Source organism: Lepidochelys kempii, chromosome 8 (assembly GCF_965140285.1).
Source record: "Lepidochelys kempii isolate rLepKem1 chromosome 8, rLepKem1.hap1, whole genome shotgun sequence".
In the NCBI taxonomy this organism is placed as follows: Eukaryota; Metazoa; Chordata; order Testudines; family Cheloniidae; genus Lepidochelys; species Lepidochelys kempii.
Window position 1 is genome coordinate 14,095,395 of NC_136387.1, and position 27,555 is coordinate 14,122,949.

General features: G+C 44.1%; 1 protein-coding gene across 4 annotated transcripts in view; it reads left to right on the plus strand.

Moving 5' to 3' along the window:
* FSTL4 (follistatin like 4) overlaps positions 1-27,555 on the plus strand; it is a 775,101-nt gene that overhangs the window by 741,922 nt on the left and 5,624 nt on the right. For all 4 annotated transcript variants that reach the window (XM_073355595.1, XM_073355597.1, XM_078853995.1 and 1 more), the window contains 4 exons: positions 2,240-2,358; positions 19,855-20,004; positions 20,608-20,715; positions 24,208-24,317. In XM_073355595.1, coding sequence (XP_073211696.1) covers positions 2,240-2,358; positions 19,855-20,004; positions 20,608-20,715; positions 24,208-24,317 — 487 coding nt within the window. The remainder of the gene's footprint in view (positions 1-2,239; positions 2,359-19,854; positions 20,005-20,607; positions 20,716-24,207; positions 24,318-27,555) is intronic.

Consider the following 27,555-nt stretch of genomic DNA (forward strand, 5'->3'; position numbering starts at 1 on the left):
ATGACAGTCGAACTCCAAAGGTTAACTAGTGAAAAGTAACTTTTGTGTTCAAAAGATGGATTGAAAATTACTAACCATAAGGGCATTTTAATTTAATATCCTGTAAACCTCGAAAAGAGTGTTATCTTCAACAAACATCTTAATGTTTTAAATAGTGCCTGGTCCTGCTTCCATTGAAGTTAGACATAGAACTCACACTGACTTTAGTGGAAGTAGATTCAGGATCATGATGTTAAAACATTGCAAGGTAACTAAAGTAAATTGGAAGAGTAACTCCAAATCTGCACAGAACTGAAGGCATTATCAAGCAGTGTTTTTGCTATTAAGGACTACTAAAAGCTGAAATGCGCATTCATATTCTTAACCAAATCATTGAATAAAATAACACTAATAATGTGCATGCAGATAATAACATGTATCTATCACAATTGTCATAATTTATTGCATGACTGTTTTCACTTTTTAAAATGAAACTTTTATTTTACATATGAAAATTCGTTCACTCATTGCACAAAGGGCCAAATTCTGCTCTCCAATACATACACTCAGTTCCCATTCAAATAAGTGGGAGCTATGTGCATGCAGTGAGGGTAGATTCTTGGCTATAATGGCTGGGCAAAATGGCCTGGTAATGTACTTCTGGAAAATTAGCCCTTAGCACCTACCAAGCTACTTAATCCTTAGGTAGAGCCTGAGTAGAAATTCAACATTTATGCTTTTTTCAGAATGCATGGTCCCTCACTGTGGCATCACCTTCAAGGATCACAGCTTCCGTATCCGCTTGATGCCTTAACTGGGGTATTTCTGTGGTATGGTTCAGAGGCTAATCTTAAAGCATCAGATTCTCAGTGCAGCAACAAACCTATCAAAAGCTAAAAAGTCTCTCTACATGCAGTTGTACTCTGAAGCCAGATATTTCACACCAAGATAGTTTAGATTTAAGGAACACCCTCCCATGCTGAAATTTCATTTAAATAAATACAGCAAATATTTTATGAAATTTGCTAAAACTGTGTTAGTCCCAATCATACGTAGTTCTTGCTGTAAAAATCTCCTATGATGATTCAGGCGCCAATCCTGGAAGCACTTAACGCATGTGGAGTAATGCTTTAGATGTGAGTAGTCCTATAGGATTTATAGATGCTAATCTAAGGAGAACCTAGTCCCAGTAGTGTGGAGTTGCTCATGTTTCTAAGTGTTTGCAGGATCAGGACCTTATTTTCTATGGAGCAAATTTTATTAAAGACAAAATTCTATATCACCAGTGCCATGGAAGTTTGGCAGATAAGTACACTATCAACATTATCTGAGATAACAAAGGCCATTGGAAGAATTTATTTAGCGGGTGGTATAAAAATTTAAAGAGTGTTGGGATCTTTCTGAGTATAGTGTTTGAAAAGATTCCCTAATCCATTTTCTAAGATATTATTTACTGCATTTGCATGTAGCTGAAGAAGAAACTATCAGTGTTGTAGGGCATTTCTGCTAAACAGAAATATGAAACTGTAACCTTACACCAGAAATCCACTGAGAAGGAGCCAGTTTTTCAAAAGCTCCTGGAATGCCCCAGTTTTGATAGATGAGTGCTATTGCAATGCTGAAATATTCCACATTTGTGAATTACAGTTTGCAAAATTTCAAAAATGTATTTGTTTTGGTGGCTATTTTTGGTTCACGCAGGTGGTTTTAGAATACAGGATGGATTTTTTTAAAATGTATTTCATGAAATAATCAAGCAATGCTTTTATTCATCTTTACAATTTGCAAATTGCAAAAGGTCAAATTAATTGTAACTGTGTGACTTTGAGGGGGGTTTTTTTGTGTGTGTGTGTTTTTAGCTGACAGTTCCTTCTTGGTTGCATAACAGTTAGCAAACTATTTCCAGTGTAAATGGAAAGAGAAAAAAAGTCATGATTTGGCAAGGCTAGAATGTCACACACATTCAAATTCTGACACAGATATAATCATGGAAGACCTCAGGATATTTCCCTAACTTTGTCACTGCCGCCACCAAAGCAATGTGTTTTTGAATGTGTCTGTATCTCCTTCCTCACACCTTGAAGCCCTTGTTATGACATGAAGTTTGATTTTTGTGAATGCACCAACTGCATCCAAATTACCAGTTTTTCTGGAAAGTGATTTTTTTGTTGTTCTTCCAAAAATAAAAGTCTAGAAATGTGGTTTTGTTGTTGTTGTTTTAAATTCTGCTTATTTAGCTTTGTTTTTTTTTTTCTTAAAGGCCTAAGTGTGGGAAATATGTTTTATGTCTTTTCCAATGATGGGATCACAATCATTCAGCCAAACGAATGTGAGATCCGAAGACATATCAAACCCACTGAGAGGATTTTTACAAGTTATGTAAGTTTTTGTTTTGATTTTTTGTAATAAAGTATCCAAGTCATCTGTCAGCTTGTGCTCCCTAGATCTTGTGAAGAGAATATACAGTACGAGGAAAATGTTACATTTTCAAAGTGTCCAGTTGAGGATGTGCAAGGCGGGGATTTGTGGCCATGCAAAAGGTGAAGGAAGTTTATCCTTGGAATCACAGAGTGTCTCGGGCCTGGCTTGCCAATATCCAACACCTTGGGTAGTCATTTCCAGCTGTGCCAAGTGGATGTAAAATGCTACCAAATCAGAACTGGGCCACAAAGCAACTAGGTCTCCCCAGCTGAGGGCTGAGGAAATGGGTGGTTTAGAACAATTTACTGTCCAGTCAGAGACATCTTGGACAGAGAGGTGACAGTTCCTCTACAAATGATGAACTCGTTAGACTGATGGAAGAACCAACTCAACATCTGTGCAGGCATTCCTTTCTGTCAGTCAGCCCCATCAGTGACTTTAACGACAGATGCATCGCTATTGGGATGCAAAGCCCACCTCAGTACCTGCACAAATCAAGGCAGATGAACAACTCAAGAAACCAGTATCCACATCAATCTGTTGGCGATCAGGGCTGTCAAGGCTTGCCTTCATTTCCTACCCCTCATAAGGGATAAATCAATCTGGGTCATGACGGACAACGTATTCTGCACATTCTGTATCAACAAACAGGGAGCAGGAAGATTTCCCTCTCTGTGCCCTGAAGTCATGAAGCTATGGAACTGGTACATTGCTCATCAGATCCGAATCTCAGTGGTCTATCTCTGAGGTATTCAGAGCACCACAACGAATGTCCTCAGCAGACACCTCTCGCAGGTCTACAAATTGGAGCTAGACACCCAAGTTCTCCCCAACATGTTCCTAAAATGAGGACTTCCACAGGTGTATCACTTCACCACCTCCAGGAAAAGGCAGTGTACTCTTTTCTGCTCAAGAGAGGGTCTGGGCCACCAGTCCTTGGGAGATGCCTTTCTTCTATCTTGGAAGAACTGTCTGGTCTGTGTGTTTCCGCCAGTGTTGCTGATATTAAAGGTGATAAACAATATCAGGCAGGACAGAGCCAGAAATATTCTAATAGTGCTGACCTGGCTAAGACAAGCTTGGTACCTTTACCTGCTTTACCTGTGTGTCCAACCGTCATTCAAACTCGCAACCATGCCTCATCTCCTGTCAGAGGATGCAGGTCATGTGCTTCTTCCCAAGCTATTGGTTCTCCGCCTCAGGGCATGGCTCATGGGGTTAGAATCCTCCTTCTCTACGGAAATGTAACAGGTATTACTGAACAGTTGAAAGAGGTCAACCTGCACCTGCAGAAATGAAATAGATGGTGTTGCTGCCTTCTGCCTGATTTGCTGCCCCTTTCAGTCAACCTGGATTATTTGTTGAATCTAAAGAAATCAGGGTTATCAACTAGTGCAGTTAAGGTCCTTCTGGCTGCAATATCAGGCTTCCATCTTCTAGTAGAAAGATCCTCCATATTTGCTCATCTGGTATCAGGTAGGTTTATTAAGAGTCTGGGGACTCTCTGGTCTGCAACCAAATTGAGGCAACATTTACGGCATTACTACAGACTGTGCCAGTATCTGAAAAATGTTGGGCCACTACATGGGCTTTAGTCCTTATGTTTTTGAAACATTATGTCCTGATCCATGCAGTCAGATCCGATGCAGCACTTGGTTCTGCAGTACTATCTTCAGTTCTGGACTCTATTTCGAAGTTTCCTTCTCCACCGGGGGTTGCTGCTCAGAAGTCACCTGAAGTGGAGCACCCATAGAGATACTACTGGAAGAAGAAATACAGGTTATTCACTTCATACATTAACTGCAGTTTTTTGAGATGTGTATCCATGGGTGCTCCACTACCTTCCCTCCTTGCCCTCTGCTTCAGACTGTTCCTTAGGGAATGTTTGGATGGATAAGGAACTGAGGGCAGTTCATATAGCCTCGATATCTGGCACAAGGAGGCATAGGACACATGCATGGGCCCAACAGACATTGCTAACTGAAAATCTCTGATCAAGGGGCACCAAGAGGGGGACACATCTCTAAGAACCGCAGTTCCTGCACAAAGTGAGTAACCTCTTCTGCAGGGTAGATATGCAATTGGTCTTCACTTCAGGTCTGATCCATTATGGCAATCCCTATGCTTCTAAGGCTGATTTTAAAAATAAAAACAATGCATATTATGATTCTGACATGGGGATTATTAATGTGGCACAGAGCCTTTGACTATGGTTACCTTATTCACATGCATATAAGCTTTTCATGCAATGGCTTCCCAAGTCAGAATTGAGATACAGTGGCAGCATGTGGGGATAGTGATGTGGAGAAGTTTACACCTCTACTGAACATTCTGTGTAAGTTCCATTACAAATAAAGACTACTTGGGCTCCCTATTTGTCCATTTGGAATGTTCTACAAACACTGGGATTTTTTTAAATCCAGGATTATCTGAATTCAAAGAAAACTGGTAAAGGAAAATTTTGTCCTAGTGGCAGTGAACTTTTAGTATTGGATCAAATGCAATGATACACAACATGACAAGTGCAATAGCGAGATATCACATGCCTTTAAGGCCTTGAATTAAGTTTTTTTAGTATTTATGTCATGCTATTGCACAATAAGGCATCGCTTGTATAACCTCATTGAACTATAAAATATCTTCAAATACAGGTACTGAAATATGGCCAGAAATGTTTCATTTGTCATTTGTTTATTTACCATATTGAAGATTGTTTATTTACCATATTAGAGGATTGGGCCAAAAGAAATCTGATGAGGTTCAACAAGGACAAGTGCAGAGTCCTGCATTTGGGACAGAAGAATCCCCTGTACTGCTACAGACTAGGGACCGACTGGTGAGGCAGCAGTTCTGCAGAAGAAGACCTAGGGGTTACAGTGGATGAGAAGCTGGATATGAGTCAACAGTGTGCCCTTGTTGCCAAGAAGGCTAATGGCATTTTGGGCTGTATAAGTAGGGGCACTGCAAGTAGATCAAAGGATGTGATCATTCCCCTCTATTTGACATTGATGAGGCCTCATCTGGAGTACTGTGTCCAGTTTTATGCCCCACACTACAAGAAGGATGTGGAAAAATTGGAAAGCGCCCAGCGGAGGGGAACAAAAATTATTAGGAGGCTGCAGCACATGACTTATGAAGAGTGGCTGAGGGAACTGGGATTGTTTAGTCTGCAGAAGACAAGAATGAGGGGGGGGGGATTTGATAGCTGCTTTCAACTACCTGAAAGGGGGTTCCAAAGAGGATGGATCTAGGCTGTTCTCAGTGGTACCAGATGACAGAACGAAGAGTAATGGTCTCAAGTTGCAATGGGGGAGGTTTAGTTTGGATGTTAGGAAAAACTTTTTCACTAGGAGGGTGGTGAAGCACTGGAATGGGTTACCTAGGGAGGTGGTGGAATCTCCTTCCTTAGAGGTTTTTAAGGTCAGGCTTGACAAAGCCCTGGCTGGGATGATTTAGTTGAGGATTGGTCCTGCTTTGAGCAGGGAGTTGGACTAGATGACCTCCTGAGGTCTCTTCCAACCCTAATATTCTATGATTCTATAATTCTAAGAAAGGGCATCATTCTGTTAAATAAGTATTTTTTAAATATCAATAACTCTCAGATTAATATTTTCCCTTCATTTGACCCTTTTAATATATCACCTTATAAATCGACACTCTGATCCTCACCTTTGAGCACTCTATGTGGACATATTGTAACAGCGGTAATAAGGTTTTATAACTCAAAGACAGACTTCTGGGTTTCTTTTCTGACGAGCTGTAAATATTGGAAAGGTGGTACTGGAAATTCAAATTGAAAAGAACAAAGAAAGAAGGGCACTTAAAGAAAACAGTGGTGGGTTTAAAAAGGAACTTTTAGCAGTGCTATATGTCTGATCTCTAGAGAAACCTCTGAAGACCTGATCCGCCTCCCACTGAAGTCTTGGGGCCCTTTGCCATTGGCTTCAATGAGTGCAGGAGTAGATCCTGGTTCAGATAGTTCTAAATAACTTAGATTTACATTACTTTTTTCTTTTTATTATTTTAACATTAGCCATGTAAACAGTGATGTGGTTGTACAAACAAGCCAACCTTTGGTGGGTTTACAACAGAAACAGCTTCATTTGCTATCCAATCGGCATAAAAGAACATTTAGCGTGGGGAAGGCTGAATGTGTTAAATTTGAAGTGAGTGCTGTATTAGACCCATAGGGACAGATTTTGGTCCCTGCTCCAGCTCAGTTATACCACTATGGTAGCATAAAGTTGCTGGGGCCTGTAGACAGGTTTAAATTAAATGTGCTCTGAGCTGCTCCAACTTAGAGGTTGTCTACAGGGGTGTCAAGGTTCCTCCCCCACTCTGAACTCTAGGGTACAGATGTGGGGACCTGCATGAAAAACCTCCTAAGCTTATCTTTACCAGCTTAGGTCAAAACTTCCCCAAGGTACAAAATATTACACCCGTTACCTTGGACTGGCCGCTACCACCACCAAACTAATACTGGTTACTGGGGAAGAGCTGTTTGGACGCATCCTTCCCCCCAAAATACTTCCCAAAACCTTGCACCCCACTTCCTGGACAAGGTTTGGTAAAAAGCCTCACCAATTTGCCTAGGTGACTACAGACCCAGACCCTTGGATCTTAAGAACAATGAACAATCCTCCCAACACTTGCACCCCCCCCTTTCCTGGGAAATGTTGGATAAAAAGCCTCACCAATTTGCATAGGTGACCACAGACCCAAACCCTTGGATCTGAGAACAATGAAAAAGCATTCAGTGTTTTACAAGAAGACTTTTAATAAAAAATAGAAGTAAATAGAAATAAAGAAATCCCCCCTGTAAAATCAGGATGGTAGATATCTTACAGGGTAATTAGATTCAAAAACATAGAGAACCCCTCTAGGCAAAACCTTAAGTTACAAAAAAGATACACAGACAGAAATAGTTACTCTATTCAGCACAATTCTTTTCTCAGCCATTTAAAGAAATCATAATCTAACACATACCTAGCTAGATTACTTACTAAAAGTTCTAAGACTCCATTCCTGGTCTATCCCCGGCCAAGACGACTACAGACAGACACAGACCCTTTGTTTCTCTCCCTCCTCCCAGCTTTTGAAAGTATCTTGTCTCCTCATTGGTCATTTTGGTCAGGTGCCAGCGAGGTTACCTTTAGCTTCTTAACCCTTTACAGGTGAGAGGAGCTTTCCCCTGGCCAGGAGGGATTTCAAAGGGGTTTACCCTTCCCTTTATATTTATGACAACAGGACTACTGCCTAGCCAGTTTTCCCCCATTTTGTAGTTGTACATTTGATTTTTTCTTCCTAAGTGCAGTACTTTGCACTTATCTTTATTGCATTTCATCTTGCTGATTTCAGACCAATTCTCCAGTTTGTCATGGTCATCTTGAATTCTAATCCTGACCTCCAAAGCGCTTGCAAGCCCTCCCAGCTTGGAGTCATTCACAGATTTTATAAGCATACCCTCTACTCCTTTATCCAAGTCTTAATTTTGTAAGACTAGAAGAGACTGAGGGTGAAACCCAGGCCCTATTGAAATCAGTGTTAAAAATCCGATTGACTTCAATGGGGTCAGGATATAATCCTCCATATTTATTCTCTTTCAATGACTTACAGATCAAGGCTCCAAACCTACAAACATTTGTTTACATGTTTAACTTTATGCATAAAATTAAGCATATTTGTAATTACTTGCAGGGATCACGTCCTAACTGAACACAGTTTACAAGTAAAAGATTTTTGCCCCCTTGCTGCCAGTATCTGAGATTTTGTCTGCAATCTGAATGTCAAGATGAGTTCTTTCTAGACTGCCCATTGCCAACAATAGCAGTCTCAACTTAATTAATAATTCAGTTGATGCATTACCTGGAAATGAACCCAACTCACTTTCCTATAGCTGTGATGGTTCTGCCGGGGTAATGAACCTGTAAAGCCTTACAAAAATTTTTTATCAGCAAATAAGGTTCAGAATTCTCATAGGGGCAGATCTGTTGACTTAGAATGTGACATTTTTACTTTAATCTTTCAGAAAAGAATCACACTTCAAGTATTTTCTATTTGTTTTTTCTCCACATTAAGAGTAAATGGTTTCTTGGAAAAACAAACCATCTGGTTGAAAATATTTATATGATGAAACAATTGCTAGACTCCTGATTTGATTAATGTTATTGTTCTTTCTGACATTTTGCATATGGTACTGTATGGGTAAATAATTCAGTGTTAAACCAGCTTTCATTTGATTGGCCATCCACTCAATGTGTCCCCAGCTTCAGTAAATTAATATAAAAATTATCTCTAAAAATATGTTCCAGACTAAATTGGCAGTAACTAGGGCTCTGATTTTGTCATGGAAATCATGGTCATGGAAATTGAGAATTTAAATAAAGTCCATGAAACTGAGGGGCACTGCGACCTGGCATATTGGGTTCCAAAACCACTCAGGTTTGGTCTGTCTGATTTTCTGTCTCCATATATGGAGGGTTAGACAGGGCAAACCTGAGTGGAGCTGCGACTCCATGTGCAAGATTGCAACCGCCGGAGTGCGAAGCCAGCCCCAGCCCCATAGGACAGGAGCCACCTCTCTGAGGTGAGTACAGAGTGGGCTCACTCTCCACCTGCTCCATCCCCCATTGTTTGGTGACTTTTCCATTACATATTTTTCCCACACCTCTGCTATGAAATTTACTAAAATTTCCATGCCAAAATCATAGACTTAGCAATAACTGATTATTTAATGTATAATATGCATGTAATTGTATTAATCAGATGTGCATTTTATTTAGTTGGGTTTAATTTTCTGTCATTAAATGTAAACAATACATGTATGTACAGTGATCACCCTAAACGTCAACATTTGTCACCATGACAGGTTTCAGAGTAGCAGCCGTGTTAGTCTGTATTCGCAAAAAGAAATACTAGTGGCACCTTAGAGACTAACCAATTTATTTGAGCATAAGCTTTCGCGAGCTACAGCTCACTTCATCGGATAACTGAGGGACCTATACTTTAGAATTAGAACAGGAGAAATCTCTGTATCATTATCTGTAAGGACTTATATAGGGAGGAGACATCCAAAACTGCAAAGCTATTTAATCTCACATACAAATAGATGACAAGATGCAGGTGCTTGAAGTTGAAGCTAGAAAAAATAAAAATGGAGATACGTTTGTAGCAGTGAGGTTTCTAATTGGGGACAGTGTCAGATGGAATTTTTAATAGTGTGGGTTAACCTTTGAAACAGATTACCAAGGATGTGGTAGATTCTCCATGATGTGATGTGTTTAGATTGAATGTCTTTCTAAAAGATATGTTGTAGCTCCATCACAAGTTGTTGGGTTTGATGCAGGAGTTACTGGGTGAAGTCCCATGGCCTTTCTTCTGGAGGAAGGCTGCCTAGATGGTCCCTTCTGGCTTTAAAATATGTGTAACATGTGCAATGTATCTGTAGTAACTGTAAAGTAGCAATTGGCAAATGTTGATTTTTAATGGCTTCAGTTGAATGTTTTATTTTTGTTCAAACCATATGAGAGCATACTGTATCAGGTGCCCACGTAACATGGAGGAGAAAGCTGCCTGACTCAAATGCACAGGGGAGAAGGACCTTGCAGGAGTTGAGGGGAGTGGATTGGGACAAGGAGCCAAGGGACAGAAGGCTGGAGGCCAAAGGTGGGAGAAGATTGGGAGTGGGAAAAGGAGGGAGACTGGGACTGGGGGCCAATTACAGGGTAATTAGATTCAAAAACATAGAGAACCCCTCTAGGCAAAACCTTAAGTTACAAAAAAGATACACAGACAGAAATAGTTATTCTATTCAGCACAATTCTTTTCTCAGCCATTTAAAGAAATCATAATCTAACACATACCTAGCTAGATTACTTACTAAAAGTTCTAAGACTCCATTCCTGGTCTATCCCCGGCCAAGACGACTACAGACAGACACAGACCCTTTGTTTCTCTCCCTCCTCCCAGCTTTTGAAAGTATCTTGTCTCCTCATTGGTCATTTTGGTCAGGTGCCAGCGAGGTTACCTTTAGCTTCTTAACTCTTTACAGATGAGAGGAGCTTTCCCCTGGCCAGGAGGGATTTCAAAGGGGTTTACCCTTCCCTTTATATTTATGACACGCCCCCCAAATCTCAGCTAGGGTGAAACACTGGCTGGGATTTCTTCCTGGAGCTCTAGGAAAAACAGAGTTAATAAGACACATGCATCTCTAAATATACTACCAAGTACATAAAGACTAACAATATTTTCCACATCTCAAGGACGATTTTAACCAGTTGATTCTGGGAAACTTTCACGGGAGAGTGCATCAGCCACTTTGTTAGAAGCTCCTGAGATGTGTTGGATGTCGAAATCAAAATCTTGGAGAGCTAAACTCCACCGAAGAAGTTTTTTGTTAGTTTCTTTGACGGTGTGAAGCCACTTTAGTGCAGCATGGTCGGTTCGCAGGTGGAAACGCCGTCCCCAAACATATGGGCGTAGCTTTTCCAGAGCGTAGACAATGGCATAACATTCTTTTTCAGTGACTGACCAGTTGCTTTCCCTCTCAGACAGTTTTTTGCTGAGAAACACTACAGGGTGGAATTCTTGATCAGGTCCTTTCTGCATTAAAACTGCTCCCACACCACGCTCGGATGCATCTGTGGTAACTAGGAACGGTTTGTCAAAGTCTGGGGCCCTTAGTACAGGGTCAGACATGAGTGTCGCTTTAAGCTTGTTAAAGGCCTTCTGACACTTTTCGGTCCACTGAACAGCATTTGGCTGTTTCTTTTTGGTTAGGTCTGTCAGTGGGGCAGCGATTTGGCTGTAGTGCGGTACAAATCGTCTGTAATAACCGGCCAAGCCTAAGAAGGATTGAACCTGTTTCTTTGACTTTGGGACAGGCCACTTTTGGATAGCATCCACTTTGGCCTGTAGGGGGCTGATAGTTCCTTGACCCACCTGGTGTCCAAGGTAAGTCACTCTGTTTAGGCCTATTTGACACTTCTTAGCCTTAACAGTTAGTCCTGCCTCCCTTATGCGCTCAAGGACTTTTTGTAGATGTTCCAGGTGGTCTGCGCAGGAATCCGAAAATATGGCCACATCGTCAAGGTAGGCGACTGCATATTCTCCTAATCCCGCTAGGAGACCATCTACAAGTCTTTGGAAAGTGGCGGGTGCATTTCGCAGCCCGAAAGGGAGTACATTAAATTCATACAGCCCGAGATGTGTGATGAAGGCTGACCTTTCCTTGGCAGATTCATCTAGCGGTACCTGCCAGTACCCCTTGGTTAAGTCCAAGGTAGAGATGAACTGGGCCCGTCCCAGTTTCTCTAATAGTTCATCTGTGCGTGGCATTGGATAGTTGTCTGGGCGAGTTACAGCATTTAGCTTACGGTAGTCCACGCAAAAACGTATTTCCCCATCTGGTTTGGGAACTAGAACCACTGGAGATGCCCATGCACTTTCAGAGGGGCGGATTACACCCATCTGTAACATATCCTGGATCTCCCGTTCTATAGCAGTTTTAGCTTGAGGAGACACCCGGTAAGGGTGGACCCTAATTGGGTGAGCATTACCTGTGTCAATAGAGTGGTATGCCCGTTCAGTCAGTCCTGGGATGGCTGAGAACATTGGCGCGCAGCTAGTGCACAGCTCCTGGATCTGCTGTCGCTGCATACGCCCAAGGGTCATGGAGAGGTTCACCTCTTCCACACCACCAGCACATTTCCCTTCGTAGTAGACACCTTCAGGCCACTCAGCGTCGTCTCCTCCCTGGGCTGTAAACTGACAAACCTTTAATTCTCTGGAATAAAAGGGCTTTAGAGAATTAATATGGTACACCTTAGGCTTTCGGTTGGAGGTGGGGAATGCTATGAGATAATTAACAGCTCCCAGGCGCTCCTGGACCATGAATGGCCCTTCCCACAATGCTTCCATTTTATGGGCCTGGAGCGCCTTTAAGACCATGACCTGGTCTCCTACTTTGAAGGAACGCTCTCTGGCATGTTTATCATACCAGGCTTTTTGCTCTTTTTGAGCATCCTGTAAGTTTTCTCTAGCAAGGGCTAAAGAGGTTCGGAGGGTGTTTTGTAGGTTGGTTACAAAGTCCAGAATATTAGTTCCTGGAGAAGGTGTAAATCCCTCCCATTTCTGCTTCACCAACTGCAATGGCCCCTTAACCTCACGGCCATATACAAGTTCAAATGGGGAAAACCCTAAACTGGGATGTCGTACAGCTCTGTAGGCAAAGAGCAACTGCTGCAATACTAGGTCCCAATCATTGGAGTGCTCATTTATGAATTTACGTATCATGGCCCCCAAAGTTCCATTAAACTTCTCCACCATGCCATTTGTTTGATGGTGGTAAGGAGTGGCAACCAAGTGATTTACCCCATGAGCTTCCCAAAGGTTTTTCATAGTTCCTGCCAGGAAATTAGTCCCTGCATCTGTGAGGATGTTGGAGGGCCAACCTACCCTGGCAAAAATGTCTGCTAGTGCCTGGCACACACTTTTAGCCCTGGTGTTGCTTAGAGCTACTGCTTCCAGCCATCGGGTGGCAAAATCCATGAAAGTCAGTATGTACTGCTTTCCTCTGGGTGTCTTTTTCGGAAAAGGACCCAGAATATCCACAGCTACTCGCTGAAATGGAACTTCAATGATGGGGAGTGGCTGGAGAGGGGCTTTGACCTGGTCTTGGGGTTTTCCCACTCTTTGGCACGCCTCACAAGACTGGACATAGGTAGAAACATCCTTGCCCATTCCCTCCCAGTGGAATGATCCCCCCAAACGGTCTTTGGTCCTGTTCACCCCAGCATGGCCACTAGGGTGATCATGGGCTAAGCTCATGAGCTTGGCCCGGTATTTAGTTGGAACTACTAACTGTCTCTGAGGATGCCAGTCTTCCTGGTGTCCCCCAGAAAGAGTTTCCTTGTATAAAAGTCCTCTTTCTACAACAAACCTGGATCGATTAGAAGAGCTGAGAGGCGGTGGGTTGCTCCGTGCCGCCGTCCAAGCTCTCTGGAGGCTTTCATCTGCTTCTTGTTCGGTCTGGAACTGTTCCCTTGATGCTGGGGACATCAGTTCCTCATTGGATTGTGGACCTAGGCTTGGTCCCTCTGGAAGCGATATAGGGGATGGAGCTGTTTCTGTTGACTGTGAACCGCTCTCCGCTGGTGCACTATGTTGGGATTCAGGCTCCGGCTGAGCCTCTTGTGTAGGGTTATCGGCTGCTGCCAGTTCAGGTTCGGTGGGGCCCTCTGGTGTTGAGGTTGCAAGTACTGGATTCAGTGCTGGCACGGGGTCTGGTGTTGGTTGTTTGGCTGGTTCCGGTTCTGGGACTGGTTCCGTCTGGGTCTCTGGGACTGGATCCACTACTGCTGTTGTAGACATTGGCCTGGGGTCCGGGTCCATCACCTCTGACTGGGTCCTGATAGAAGTTTCCGGAACAGAGCTAGGCCTCACGGCTTGTTTAGCCTGGCTGCGGGTGACCATTCCCACCCTCTTGGCCTGCTTCACATGATTGGCCAAGTCTTCCCCCAACAGCATGGGGATGGGATAATCATCATAGACTGCAAAAGTCCACATTCCTGACCAGCCCTTGTACTGGACAGGCAACTTGGCTGTAGGCAAATTGAAAGAGTTGGACTTGAAGGGTTGAATCGTCACTTGGATCTCTGGGTTGATTAAATTGGGGTCCACTAAGGAAGCATGGATAGCTGACACTTGTGCTCCGGTGTCCCTCCACGCGGTGACCTTCTTCCCGCCCACACTCACAGTTTCCCTCCGCTCCAAGGGTATCTGGGAGGTATCTGGGCCTGTGGACCTCTGGTGTGATTCCGGTGCAATGAACTGTAATCTGTTGGGGTTCTTGGGGCAGTTGGCCTTTACATGCCCCAGCTCGTTACACTTAAAACATCGTCCAGCTGACGGGTCACTGGGGCGAGGAGGGTTGCTGGAGAACGGGGTGGTGGGACGATAAGGGGTCTGGAGGGTTCTTTGGGAGGTAGGTGGGGCTTTGGGCGGCCCCCGGTAATAGGGTGTGGTCTGGGGTGGTCCCTTCTGGTCTCCGCTCCAACTGCGACCAGTTTTCTTCTTCTCTGCCACCTCCATCCATCTGGCTCCAATCTCTCCTGCCTCAATTACAGTTTTGGGTTTCCCGTCTAGGATGTATCTTTCTATTTCCTCAGGAACACCCTCTAAGAATTGTTCCATTTGCATTAGGAAGGGCAAATTTACTGGAGATTCAACACTTGCTCCTGATATCCAGGCATCCCAATGTTTCACAATGTGGTAGGCATGTCGGGTAAATGACATGTCTGGTTTCCACCTTAGGGCTCTGAACCTCCGACGAGACTGCTCGGGTGTTATCCCCATTCTGACTCTCGCCTTGGATTTAAACAGTTCATACTTGTTCATGTGTTCTTTAGGCATTTCAGCTGCCACCTCAGCTAAGGGTCCACTGAGCTGCGGCCTCAGCTCTATTAGGCATTTCAGCTGCCACCTCAGCTAAGGGTCCACTGAGCTGCGGCCTCAGCTCTACCATGTATTGGTCAGTAGAGATGTTGTACCCAAGGCAGGCCCTTTCGAAGTTTTCTAGGAAGGCCTCAGTATCATCGCCTGCCTTGTAGGTGGGGAACTTTCTGGGATGGGAAGTGGTACTTGGAGAAGGATTACTAGGGTTTGTTGGGATATTCTGCTGAGCCTTTATCTTCTCCATCTCCTCCACATACTTCCTCTCTTTTTCCTTCTCCTCCAGTTCTTTGTCCCTCGCTTCCATAGCTCTCCTGTGAGCAGCCGCTTGGTGTTGTTCTGCCTCCCTTTCTTGTTCCTTCTTCAGCTGCATGAGTTCTATCTGTCTTTCATGTTCCCTTTGTCTTTCCTCAGCCTGAAATTTGGTTAATTCGAGCTGTAGTCGAGCCGCGGATTTTGCCATTCTAACCTCTCTGTTTTTACTAACTTTACACCCAAGGTTTAGAAATAAACAAACAAAACTTGGCTGTAAAATTTTGCTGTGCTGGAATAGAATACCTATTCTCTGATAGTGATTGTCAGCCTACAGAAAAAGACAATTCCCTTGTCTCTGCTCTGGGCCCAAATTAAAGTAAAAAACCTCCAACTACTTGGAAACCTGCTTACCCAGCCCAAAGAAAAAAAAATTCCTTTTCAAACCTGTGCTCCTTGTAAAACAAAAAAAATCAAAATCCTAAAAAAAAAAACCCTGCCACTTTTGTCTCCAGGCAAATGGGTAGAGCACACCCCCCCCCCCCTATTTACTTTTAGGAAGAAAAGAAAAAAAAACTCTGGGTTGGAAGACTGTGAATTTCCCTGCAGGAGTTAAGTACCCTGCCTCCAGGCAAAGAAAACCTGCAATTCACAAAGATAATCCCCTTTTGTCTCTGCTTGGCCACAAAGCAGAGAAAAAACAATCTGCTTTCAGTTTCAACTGCTTTCTGGACTTCCTTTCCAAAGGGGAAAAAAAATTTCTTTTTAAAATCTGTATTTCTAGTTCAAAAAATCTCAACTGGATCTCAAAATGATTTCAGGTTAATCCCACCACTATGCCACCATGTCAAGGTTCCTCCCCCACTCTGAACTCTAGGGTACAGATGTGGGGACCTGCATGAAAAACCTCCTAAGCTTATCTTTACCAGCTTAGGTCAAAACTTCCCCAAGGTACAAAATATTACACCCGTTATCCTTGGACTGGCCGCTACCACCACCAAACTAATACTGGTTACTGGGGAAGAGCTGTTTGGACGCATCCTTCCCCCCAAAATACTTCCCAAAACCTTGCACCCCACTTCCTGGACAAGGTTTGGTAAAAAGCCTCACCAATTTGCCTAGGTGACTACAGACCCAGACTCTTGGATCTTAAGAACAATGAACAATCCTCCCAACACTTGCACCCCCCCTTTCCTGGGAAATGTTGGATAAAAAGCCTCACCAATTTGCATAGGTGACCACAGACCCAAACCCTTGGATCTGAGAACAATGAAAAAGCATTCAGTGTTTTACAAGAAGACTTTTAATAAAAAATAGAAGTAAATAGAAATAAAGAAATCCCCCCTGTAAAATCAGGATGGTAGATATCTTACAGGGTAATTAGATTCAAAAACATAGAGAACCCCTCAAGGCAAAACCTTAAGTTACAAAAAAGATACACAGACAGAAATAGTTACTCTATTCAGCACAATTCTTTTCTCAGCCATTTAAAGAAATCATAATCTAACACATACCTAGCTAGATTACTTACTAAAAGTTCTAAGACTCCATTCCTGGTCTATCCCCGGCCAAGACGACTACAGACAGACACAGACCCTTTGTTTCTCTCCCTCCTCCCAGCTTTTGAAAGTATCTTGTCTCCTCATTGGTCATTTTGGTCAGGTGCCAGCGAGGTTACCTTTAGCTTCTTAACCCTTTACAGGTGAGAGGAGCTTTCCCCTGGCCAGGAGGGATTTCAAAGGGGTTTACCCTTCCCTTTATATTTATGACAAGGGGAAGTTAGTGCACAGTAAGCTAGGGTATGAATTTAAAGTGCACTAAGTACTTCACACTAGTTCCCTATGTGGACACCCACTGTGCACTAAAAGTGCCCTCAGGGAGGTTAGCTTAATACAAATTGCACTAAGCCGATGCCCACAAAGGCATTCTTAGCATACAGTAAGTATCCGCACGGGGAGTCAGTGTAGAGTAGCTAATGTACACCACATGCTGTGGGGGGTTTCCCTGTGTAGACAAGCCTTTACACCAGGAACCAGACTGGACTCTGGCTGGCTCCAGGATCTGTGGGAGGCATATATCAGAACTCAGCCAAACAAGACAATCTGGCCCCTTATCTTCAAAACTTAGGCCTGGTCTACACAGTGACTGGACCGGTGTAACTATGTGTGCTAGGCGTTTGATTCTTTTACTATAATAGTAATATTGGTACAATCCCTAGTATGGGTGAAGTTGTACTGATAGAAAAGTGCTTATAGCTTATTCATTCCCCTTCTCGTACAGAAATAAGCCATAACAGAACCCACAGCAGGGATATCCCGTTCACTGTGCTGGGATAGCTAAAGTGGTACAACTTTTGTGTAGAGACAAGGCCTAAGAGCCACAGCTGCACTGACAAAAACACACATGCATTTATTTCCTCCCCATGTCCTGTATCTGCTCCAAAACTATGCATTCAAATAAAGTAGCCATTAAGAAACAAAAGTAATTAATGGCTAGTTAGCAGGTGAACTTTTGCAAGTTCACCCATTAGGATGACCCATAATGAAGACTAAGATTTAGCCATGGGTATTTTTAGTAAAAGTCATGGACATGTCATGGGCAATAAAAAAAATTCAGGCTCCATGACCTGTCCATGACTTGTACTATATACCCCTGATTAAATCTTGCGTGTTCTAGGAGGTTCTGGAGGGGGGGGCTCTGGTACACCCGCTGGTACTCGTCGAGGGTGCCCACTGCTGCTGGTGAGGGGTGGTCCAGGACCACCGCTCCTGCTACTGGCAGGGGGCAGCCCACCAGCCCAGGATTGCTGCCACTGCTGCTGGCCAGGGGCAGCCCAGGACAGTGACTACCGCTGCGGGGCGGCCCCGCCGGTCCAGGACAGCCACAGTGGCTGCTGGTAGGGGGAAGCCTGGGACCGCCACCGCAGCTGCTGGTGGCCTGGGACTGCTGGTGGCCCACTGTTGTGGGGAGGGGAGCCACCGCAGCTGGCCCCAGCGCCACCCAAGCTGCCAGGCTGTCCTGGGGTCAGTCACCAGGGCCATCTGAGATGCTTGGGTAGCCCTGGGGTCGCAGCTACTGAGTGCAGAAGCCACGAAGGGCCCGGAAAGTCCCGGAATCCGTGACCTCTGTGATAGACTTGCAGCCTCATCCACAATGCAAACGCAGGGTGCTATACAGCTCTCATTGAAGTTTTGCTGGGGGCCTCAATGGTTGTAGGATCAGGCCAAAGGTTATTTTTAGTGCATTTCTTAAAACTATTCTTTGTGCTGTGCTTGTATCCTCTCACATGCTAGTCACTTCTACTTAATCTCAGATAAGGAAGACTATTGTTCTAAGATACACAGCGTGGACCGGTGGAAAATAGACCACACTGGGAGTCTAGAGACTTTGGTTCTGTTTCCACCTCTCTCACTGATTTGCTGCGGGACCTTGGACAGTTCACTTGGACCCAGATTTTCTGCTGTGCCAAGTTTCCATTTGCTGCAAAAGTGGGGGCAATGGGGAAGGAAAAGTTTGTCATGGAGACTCATAGCTTCCTGAGTCTCCGGTTGCAAGTTTGCTACTGAATATTGCCAACCCCCACCTATGAAAATCACAAGTAGCACTCAAAGATCATGAGAGTGGCCTAAAAGTTATGAGATATTTTAAGAACAGAATAAATCGTGGTGTTTGCTCTGCCTTCTGGTTCACTTTCAAAGCTCTGTGCACAAAGGACCACGTGCCGCCAGAGGATAGCCAAGGCCCAGTGCACTCCAGCTCCATCCCCCCCAACCTACTTCTATGCCAGGACCGGGTGGGAGTGGTGGGCCAGGACGTAGATGCACAAGCTCTGTTCACCAAACCATAGGACTTCTCAGCAGCTAAATCCAGCTGATTTCCAGCCTTTGTGCACCCACAAAGTAGTGCAGAGGGGCCAGAACTCAACAAGAATGTGGCCTTCCAAGCTTTAGATCCCCAACTAAATGATATTGTACTTTATTAGGCACCTGAGAGGTACCAACTGAAAAGTACCATTACTGTTGGAATAACTTACCGGTCATCAATAATAATGCACAAGGTGGGAAAGCAAGCATATGAAGAGAAAGCTATCACCAAAAAGGAGAAGCAGCATTACAGAAAATATAGCAAAGGACAAATCCTGCTGGCTCTAATGATGTTTAGTCCCACTGGCTTCAACAAATGACCCAGCTGTGAGTAAGGTCAACAAGATCAAGCCCACAGCATATGATACTTTTAAATGCAAGATGTTTCCAGGTTGGAGTTAAGGAGACTTTTGGACTCTTCTGCTGCTACTCTAAATGCACAAGGACCTGAGAGCAAGATTTTCTAAAACTGAGAATGAAGCTATAGGAACAATGCAGTGCAATAATTCCATTAAAACATAAATCACTGTGTTTTAAACCCAAAATGAGATTTATATTGCTAATAAATGTTGAGAGCACTATAAGTCCCCTTGTCCCAGGGGATACTTCAGAAGATTCTGTTCTGTGCAGCATCATGATTATTTGAAAATAAATGGGAGCTTGCAGCAAGCTCCAGTTGCTTAATCTCATTGGGACAGATCCAGACTACAGTGTGCTACTTAATACAATAATTATTTAATGTTTTCCAGGTAAAAAGTTGGGGGGGGGGATAATTTAGGCATACCATAGTCCCCATGGATTTTTGTTCTATGATTTCAGGCTAAAGTGCAGGCTGCTTAGAGCATGGCCCTGAACTTGCACAAATTAAACCTATTCTTCTCTCTTTCAGGAAGAGATCTGTCCTAGAGTTGAAGGTGGCGCTGTTCAGTCCTGCCTCTGGGCTTCAGCTGTCAATGTCAGAGACAAGTATATTTATGTGACCCAGCCCAAGCAGAACAGACTAATCATCATTGATATCCAGACACAGAAAGTCATGCAGGTACTTAACCAGGAGAGCTATTTATTCCATGATGGCAAAGCGGTTTTCATCTGCTAAAGAATTAGGTCCCTACCCAGTGAACCTCTGACCGAGCTCATGTGTCGAACAGATAAACTATTTTCACTCATTGGGGTATACTGCGTCATTTGCCATGCTATAACCTCATTCTCAAAAAACCGCTTTATGGCATGATTCTCATAGTCCTAGGAATAAGTCTGCAGTCATGTTTGCAGCTTCCTAGAAAGTATTTCTGACCTACACTTACTGGGTCAGTTTCTGACCTCAGTTATAACCAGATTGCCAGGTGTATCACTATCAGAAATTGGCCCCTGTAGATAGAAGTTGTGGTGGGAGATGGAGTGTCGTCTGATTAGCCAAATCAGAGGACTGGAATCAGGCTACCTAATTTCTATTTCTGTCACTGTGATTTTTTTCAGCCAACTACACAAATTTGTGCCTCCATCTCCCTAAAGTGTGGGGGGTGGATAATGGATTCTACGGGAATGTTCACATCAATCTTTGTAAACAAATGTTAACATAAATAATGTTCATAATCCACCTTCACTTGACTAAATATGAATACAAATATTTGTTTCTTTGAAGTCTATGGATGTTCACCCCCTACCAGCCAAATTACATTATGATAAATCACACGACCAAGTCTGGGTCCTTAGCTGGGGGAACATGCAGAAGTCCCATCCAACACTGCAGGTAAGTGTTATGTAAAGTTAACATTTTACCAATAGGTTTCAGAGTAACAGCCGTGTTAGTCTGTATTCGCAAAAAGAAAAGGAGGACTTGTGGCACCTTCGAGACTAACCAATTTATTTGAGCATAAGCATACAGTATGCATCTGTTGAAGTGAGCTGTAGCTCACGAAAGCTTATGCTCAAATAAATTGGTTAGTCTCTAAGGTGCCACAAGTCCTCCTTTTCTTTTTACCAATAATGCAGCAATAAAACCCGACCTGGAGTTTAGCATAAGAGCAGAGATTTGGCTTCATGCTGTTATTTTGACATCTATTTTTTTCATCTGGTACCCACCATAAAAATGAATTAAGCCATGTGGCTGCATTAGGTTGCCAGTATCGGCCTCCTGTCTGGATGAGCAGCTGTAGTACTGTGCTGCTCTCTCTCGAGTTATGCCGACAGTGCAGGGCCTGATTTTTCAGGCATGCTGAGCACCCACAACTAATGTCAGTAAGCACTGTGTGTGTGCACAGCCCCCCTGAAATCGGAACCCTAGTGTCCTAGGAACTGGATTTTATTTCTCTCAAAATTAAAAAAAAAAAAAGTTCCTGAATGGCACTTCCTGCCCTTGCTTTCTGGTCTGCAGAGACTCTCAAGGCAATGGCCCCACTGTGGTTCTGCCACACGAAGGGATTCAGTATAGGACTCTGGAGGGCTAGGCAAGGGATGGGCAATCCCCATGAGGTACTGGAAATCAGTTCCAAGGTGAAAAGAGGCTAGCGAAATAATCAACTGGATGTAGAGAGAGTGAGATGGGTGGGCTGGAAGTGGTGAGGCACTGGGAGATCTACCATTGCACAGATCCTCTTGACCTCCTACCTCCACTCCTCATAGGGATGCAGGAAGCTTAAGGATCACAGATGCCTTTCTGGAAGATAGATATGCTTTACAAGTTGTTGGGTTCAGTACAGGAGTAACTGGATGAAATTTAAGGCCTGTGATATAGGGGAGATCCAATTCAATGATCTAATCCCCTCTCCCCACGATGAATCTAGGGCTAGCTACAGACAGGTACTTAGGTGTTGCAATGCCTAGCTCATAGGCACCTAGTGGAATTCTGAGCCCCAAGCTAGCTGCCTGGGCTACCCATGCATTGCATACAGAGAGTTAGGTGCCCAAGAAGGAGATTCTTGGGAGCCAGCTGAGCAGGGCGTGGCCTAACCTAACCAGGACTGAAATGCAGAGGAAAGGGGTGGGGCTTAGACCCCAATCAAAAGTATTTAGGCAGCTAACTCCCATTGATGTGGCCTTAGACACCTGACTGACAGGCCAGAGGGAAGTGCCAATATTCTTATCCACAAACCCTCTCCTGAAGTTAGGCGCCTAAAAACAAGGTCAACTTTTTCTCATGAAAAACCAGAGGAGGCCATCCAGACTGTTATGCCTGATTTGGAGCAGGGATGTGAACTTGAGTCTTCCCCTTCTCAGGCAAGTGCCCTAACGGCAGGGCTATTGAGTATTCTAGGGACACGCACAAGCACAAGCCAAAAAATTCCCAACTTGCTTGGCCCTGATTGTGTGTGGGGCCCAAGCCCATAGGCATGTTTAGCACATACTAATGCAACTGAGTGCTTTAGGAGAGATATGGGCATGTCCAGTCTGAGAATTGCTCCGGGGTTTCAGTTTGAGTGCAGGTTCCAAGCAGTGACGTGGGCCCACCAGCAGATACTTAGATGCCTACAGGGTTAGCTAGCAGCTGGACGGTGGTTCTGAAAATGTCAGTGGCACCAAATGTTGGCATTAGGTGCCTAAAGAGGCAGTTAGGCACGCAAATACCTTGTGAACCTGGCACCTCGAGTCTACACTAGCCCTTATGCTGGCACTTGAGAGTGGGAGGATCTTCTTCTTGCTTCCCCGCACAGCAGCTAAGTGCCCAGTTAAACTATTCAGGCCAGACGTTTACACATAAATAATCATCTTCTTTACAGCAGTTGCCATATTACCATACAGATTTTACAAACCAATTGGGCCCTGCTAAATAATGAGGACTCCTGCACTGTTGTAACCTCTGGCAACAGAACAACAGCAACTAAACAGAAGTTTCAGAAGCAATCTCAGCTAACTTTCCTGATGACTAGCATGGGTTCCTGGACAAGATACAGGAAGACAAAATGGATTCTCTTTACGCTTTCGAACTTAATAGCTTCCGTCCAGCTGTGAGAGGTTTCTGTAATTAAAGGAAAGATGGCACAGACTTGTGATTATTAACAAGACAACACCAACTGCACAGCTGGAAACTTGTTATCGGGCTATAGTTCTCAGATGGTCCTTTCCGTTATCTTGTGAAGTGCAGATACGCATGGATAGCATTAGATTAACATCAGCAGCAGTCTACCTTTGTTTTTTCTGATCTCTCCCTCCCACCTCCACCAAAAGTTTGCAGTGTCAATTTGATGAGGTTCCCCACACACACACAAACAAAAACCTTAATGATTTCCCACAGTCTGTAATAAAGAAATTCGGCTGTACAGCTTGACCTTAATTTTCTCCCTCTTCAGAAATCAGGGGTTTATTAAACAAAGTTATGCAGCCTATTAAGGGGTTGCTATTGTTCAGTTGTTACTAGTTTATGGGAAAGCAAATATACAATACTATTTCTGGCTTCATGAAAGCACTCGGCAAAAATTGGCATTTTTCTCAAACAATTTAATTGGAAGAAATCGAAATGGCATGACCAGAAAGTTTGAACTAAACCTTTTAAGGAATTATTTAGCCTTACATTCAAAAGAACTCCTGTTAGCACATTACATTAGCAGAAACTTCTAATGAATTGACCTAAACCATCTTGAATCAAAACAATCCCAGTAAACAATTTCTGTATTTAACATTTTAATTGTTGAACATTTCTACCTCCTCATTTTTCTGGGGTTATAAGGGAGATAATAAATCAGAGTTTCCATGGCAGCAGAAGGTTTGCTTTGTTCTGAAGGACAGCATTTCGAGAGAGTACCTTTCTCTGCTCTTCCATGTATTTTACATGGTGCAATCAATGGGTGAACATTTCTGCTCCTTCAAAGTGATAATTAATTGCTGTGGGACTTAGCATTAGACCATTCAAGCCAGTGAATTAAAACTTAAAACTGTGCATTTAAGTGAGTTAATAAATATGAAATAAATGTTTTCTTTAAACAGTTTGGAATACATTATTGTAGGTTTAGTGTTGTCACACTATTTCAACTTGTGCATGATTGCTTTGTCTACGGATACAAACATCATCATATGACAGCAAAGAGAGTTGTGCACTTACCTTACAAATGTCAATCTTCAAATGCCATTTTAATTAACATTTTTTCAGGGCAGCTACTCCAAACACTATTTTGAAAGTATTAATCAATTTGAATGTCCTAGGTACATGGCAAAAATCTTTTTGGTGTAACGCAGTTCTGTAATCTGTATTTACTTCTCGCTTCCTTCTTGTTTTCCCTATGCTCAACATTTTGTTTATTTATTGTAGGTAATATCAGAGGCAAGTGCAGGGGAAAATCAGCATATCATCCGCACGCCATTTGAAGATGTGGATGATTTTTTCATACCACCTACGAATCTTATTATTAATCACATTAGGTAAGGAATGGTCCTAATGACTCGTCATCATCATGCTTTGTGCTTCTAGGGAACCTTCTGTCTAATCAGCTTGAAGTACTATATAAACATTAATGAACATGTGATCTGGTTAAGTATTATTTTCCCCATTTTCCTGATGTGGAAACTGATGTAAGAACAGGATAAGCAAATTGCCCCCAAATGATTCAGCAAGTCTGTGTAGAGACAGGAATAGAAACTTGAGGTTCAGGCTCATGCTTTAACCACAAAGCCATACTACAAGAAATCTAAGATTCAAAGTGTACCGCTGAGGGTATGTCTACACTGCAAATTAAGGTGTGCTTGTACTGTTTGCAACAGTAGCTAGCAAACACATGACAGCACAGGCTTCAGCATGGGCTAGCCATCCCAGTACAAGCCCCTAAGGACTCGGTAGACATATCCTATGATTTATTGAGCTGAGTGGTAAAAAATTTATTCTCATCTAAAGTTTGGCTGTTGAACACATAACTGACCATTTGCATGCTGAAATATGAGATGTGTGTGCAGTAACAGCAACTGCACAAATGGTGCATGCATTTTTAAAAAAATGAGCACCAGGTATTGTGATTACAATATTTTCCAAGGGAATTACAATTTAGCTAACACGCTTAACTCAAAATAATATGCACTATTTCCTGGCATTAATGTGACAACTCCATGTTAACTGTTGAAATCAATGGTAAGTACATAGTAATTGATTCTATTGCTACCACGTTATAGTACAACTACTAATCACTTTATGGAGCCAGTATAGCTCAGTTGTGTGCCATATTCTGCTTTTTAGACCCCAATCCAACAAAGTACTTAAGCACATGCTTACCTTTAAGTTAGTTGCTGGATTGGGGTTCTACTGATGACTGCCACACTATTACTGACATTGGTGTGACTATGTGCAGGTTTTGACCCAATGTAAATAGTTCTGCTTGCTGAAACAAACAGTAATTTGACACTTCCAACTGTCTGTTAATTCAGATAAATATCTAGACCTTCTTCAAGTAGTGCCCCTATGGATGCTCCACGTCAGATGTGCATGTGCCCCAGCCACCTTTGATCGGAGATTTTAATTAGCAGTGTCCATTTGGCCCATGCAGGTGCTTCTGATACCCACGTGTCCCACACTGAGGCTATATCAGGCTGCGCAAGAAAACTGCCCTCAGTTCCTGTGTTGGGCTGAGACAGAGCTTAGTGTGTCCGCATCGTGCTTGTCTCGGCTGCTCGCTGAGTTCTTTTTACGTAGTTTGTTAGTAAGTAGTAATAGTTAGATACTGGCTATTGAAAAATTGTGTTATTCCCTCTGGGGAAAGCTTCCCTGCATAGGGCATGCCCGGTTCACAGGGGTTTAAATGTTGCCTTGTGTGTAAAGAGGCTATCCCAGTCAGCAATGGACACTTTATGTGTTTGTTGCCTGGGAGAGCCACATAAGTGTAACGTCTTGTTTAGCCCTCAAATCCAAGCCACGGAAGAACCAGGAAATCAAGCAGTGACTGTTAATGATGGAGTGTTCCTTTTGCCTCACTTTGGAGACAGGTCGGGAGACCTCCCCCTCCTCGCCATCAGTCCCGAGGAAACTCTAGTGCCCCTTCGCATCCAGGGCCTTCCTTCCCATGGACATCATGACACTATCATACTCTGTCAGAATTATTCAAGGGAGCCCCCAGGCTTCAGTCAGAAATGGTCTTCAACTTCTAGGTATCGTTGCCAACTGTCTAATTGCACAAACACCCTTGTCTTGCCCCCCTTCCTCCATCACTCCCTCACCCTCACTCACTTTCACCAGGCTGGGGCAGGGGGTTGGGGTGTGGGAGGGAGTGTGGGTTGGGGCTCCGGGCTGAGGGTGCAGGATGGGGTGCAGACTCTGGGAGGGAATTTGGATGTGGGAAGGGACTCCGTGCTGGAGGTGGGGGTGCAGGCTCCGGGAGGGAGTTTGGGATCATGAGGAGGCTCAGGGCAAGGGGTTGGGGTGCAGGAGGGGGTGCAGACTCTGGGAGGGAATTTGGACGTGGGAAGAGGCTCTGTGCTGGGGGAGGGAGGGCAGGCTCCGGGAGGGAGTTTGGGATTGTGAGGAGGTTCAGGGCTGGGGCAAGGGGTTGGGGTGCAGGAGGGAGTGCAGGCTCTGGGAGGGAGTCTGGGTGCAGGAGGGGGCTGGAGTGTAGGAGGAAGTGAGGAGTGCAGGCTCCGGCCTGGCAGCGCCTACCTGAGGTGGCTTTCGGAAGTGGCGGCATGTCCAGCAGCAGCTCCTAGGCTCAGGGGGCGGCCAGGCAGCTCTGTGTGCTGACCCCGCCAACAGGCAACGCCCCTACAGGTCGTATTGGCCGCCATTCCCCATTCCTGGCCGCGCCTCTGCCTAGTGGCCATAGGGACATGCTGGCCACTTCTGCGAGCAGCATGGAGCCAGGGCAAGTAGGGAGCCTGCCTTAGCCCTGGTGTGTCGCTGACTTTTAGCCGCCTAAAATCTCCCGGATTGGCTTCAGTAGCCTCTGGGCAATCGAGATCGATTCCAGGAGACTCCCAGCCAAACCGGGAGGGTTGGCAACCCTACAAAGTTCTAGGTCGCATAGCCGCTTGCATTTTTGTGACTGAACATGCAAGATTATGCTTTTGCTGTTTCCAAGGGTGGCTCAGATCAGCTTTCTTGCCAAACAGGTGTCAGTTCCTCAACAGGTTAACTGCCACCTGGACTGGTGGAAGGTTCATCGCAATGTAGGGGTGGGGGTCCTCTTACTCCAACTGACACCAACATTAACCATAACCACAGATGCATCTGTCAGAATGGGGAGGCACACCTCAATGCTCTAACAATACATGAAAAGAAAAGGAGTACTTGAGCTCATGCTCAAATAAATTGGTGAGTCTCTAAGGTGCCACAAGTACTCCTTTTCTTTTTGCGAATACAGACTAACACGGTTGTTACTCTGAAACCTAACAATACATGTTCACTCTGAGACCACACCCAGATGGTCACCCCAAGAAACCACCCTCCATATCAACCTGTTAAGAGTCAGAGCAGTCAGAAATGTCTCCCTTCATTTTCTGCCTCTCCTCAGACAGGTCTAGCAAAGTCATGACAGACAATGCTGCCTGCATATTCTATTATCAATTGGCAGGGAGAAGTGAGATCTCCTTCCCTCTGCACCAAAGCATTAAGGTTATGGAACTGGAGCACAAAACATTGCATAAGAATTTCCTCAACCTATCTCCCAGGCAGGCAAAATTTCAA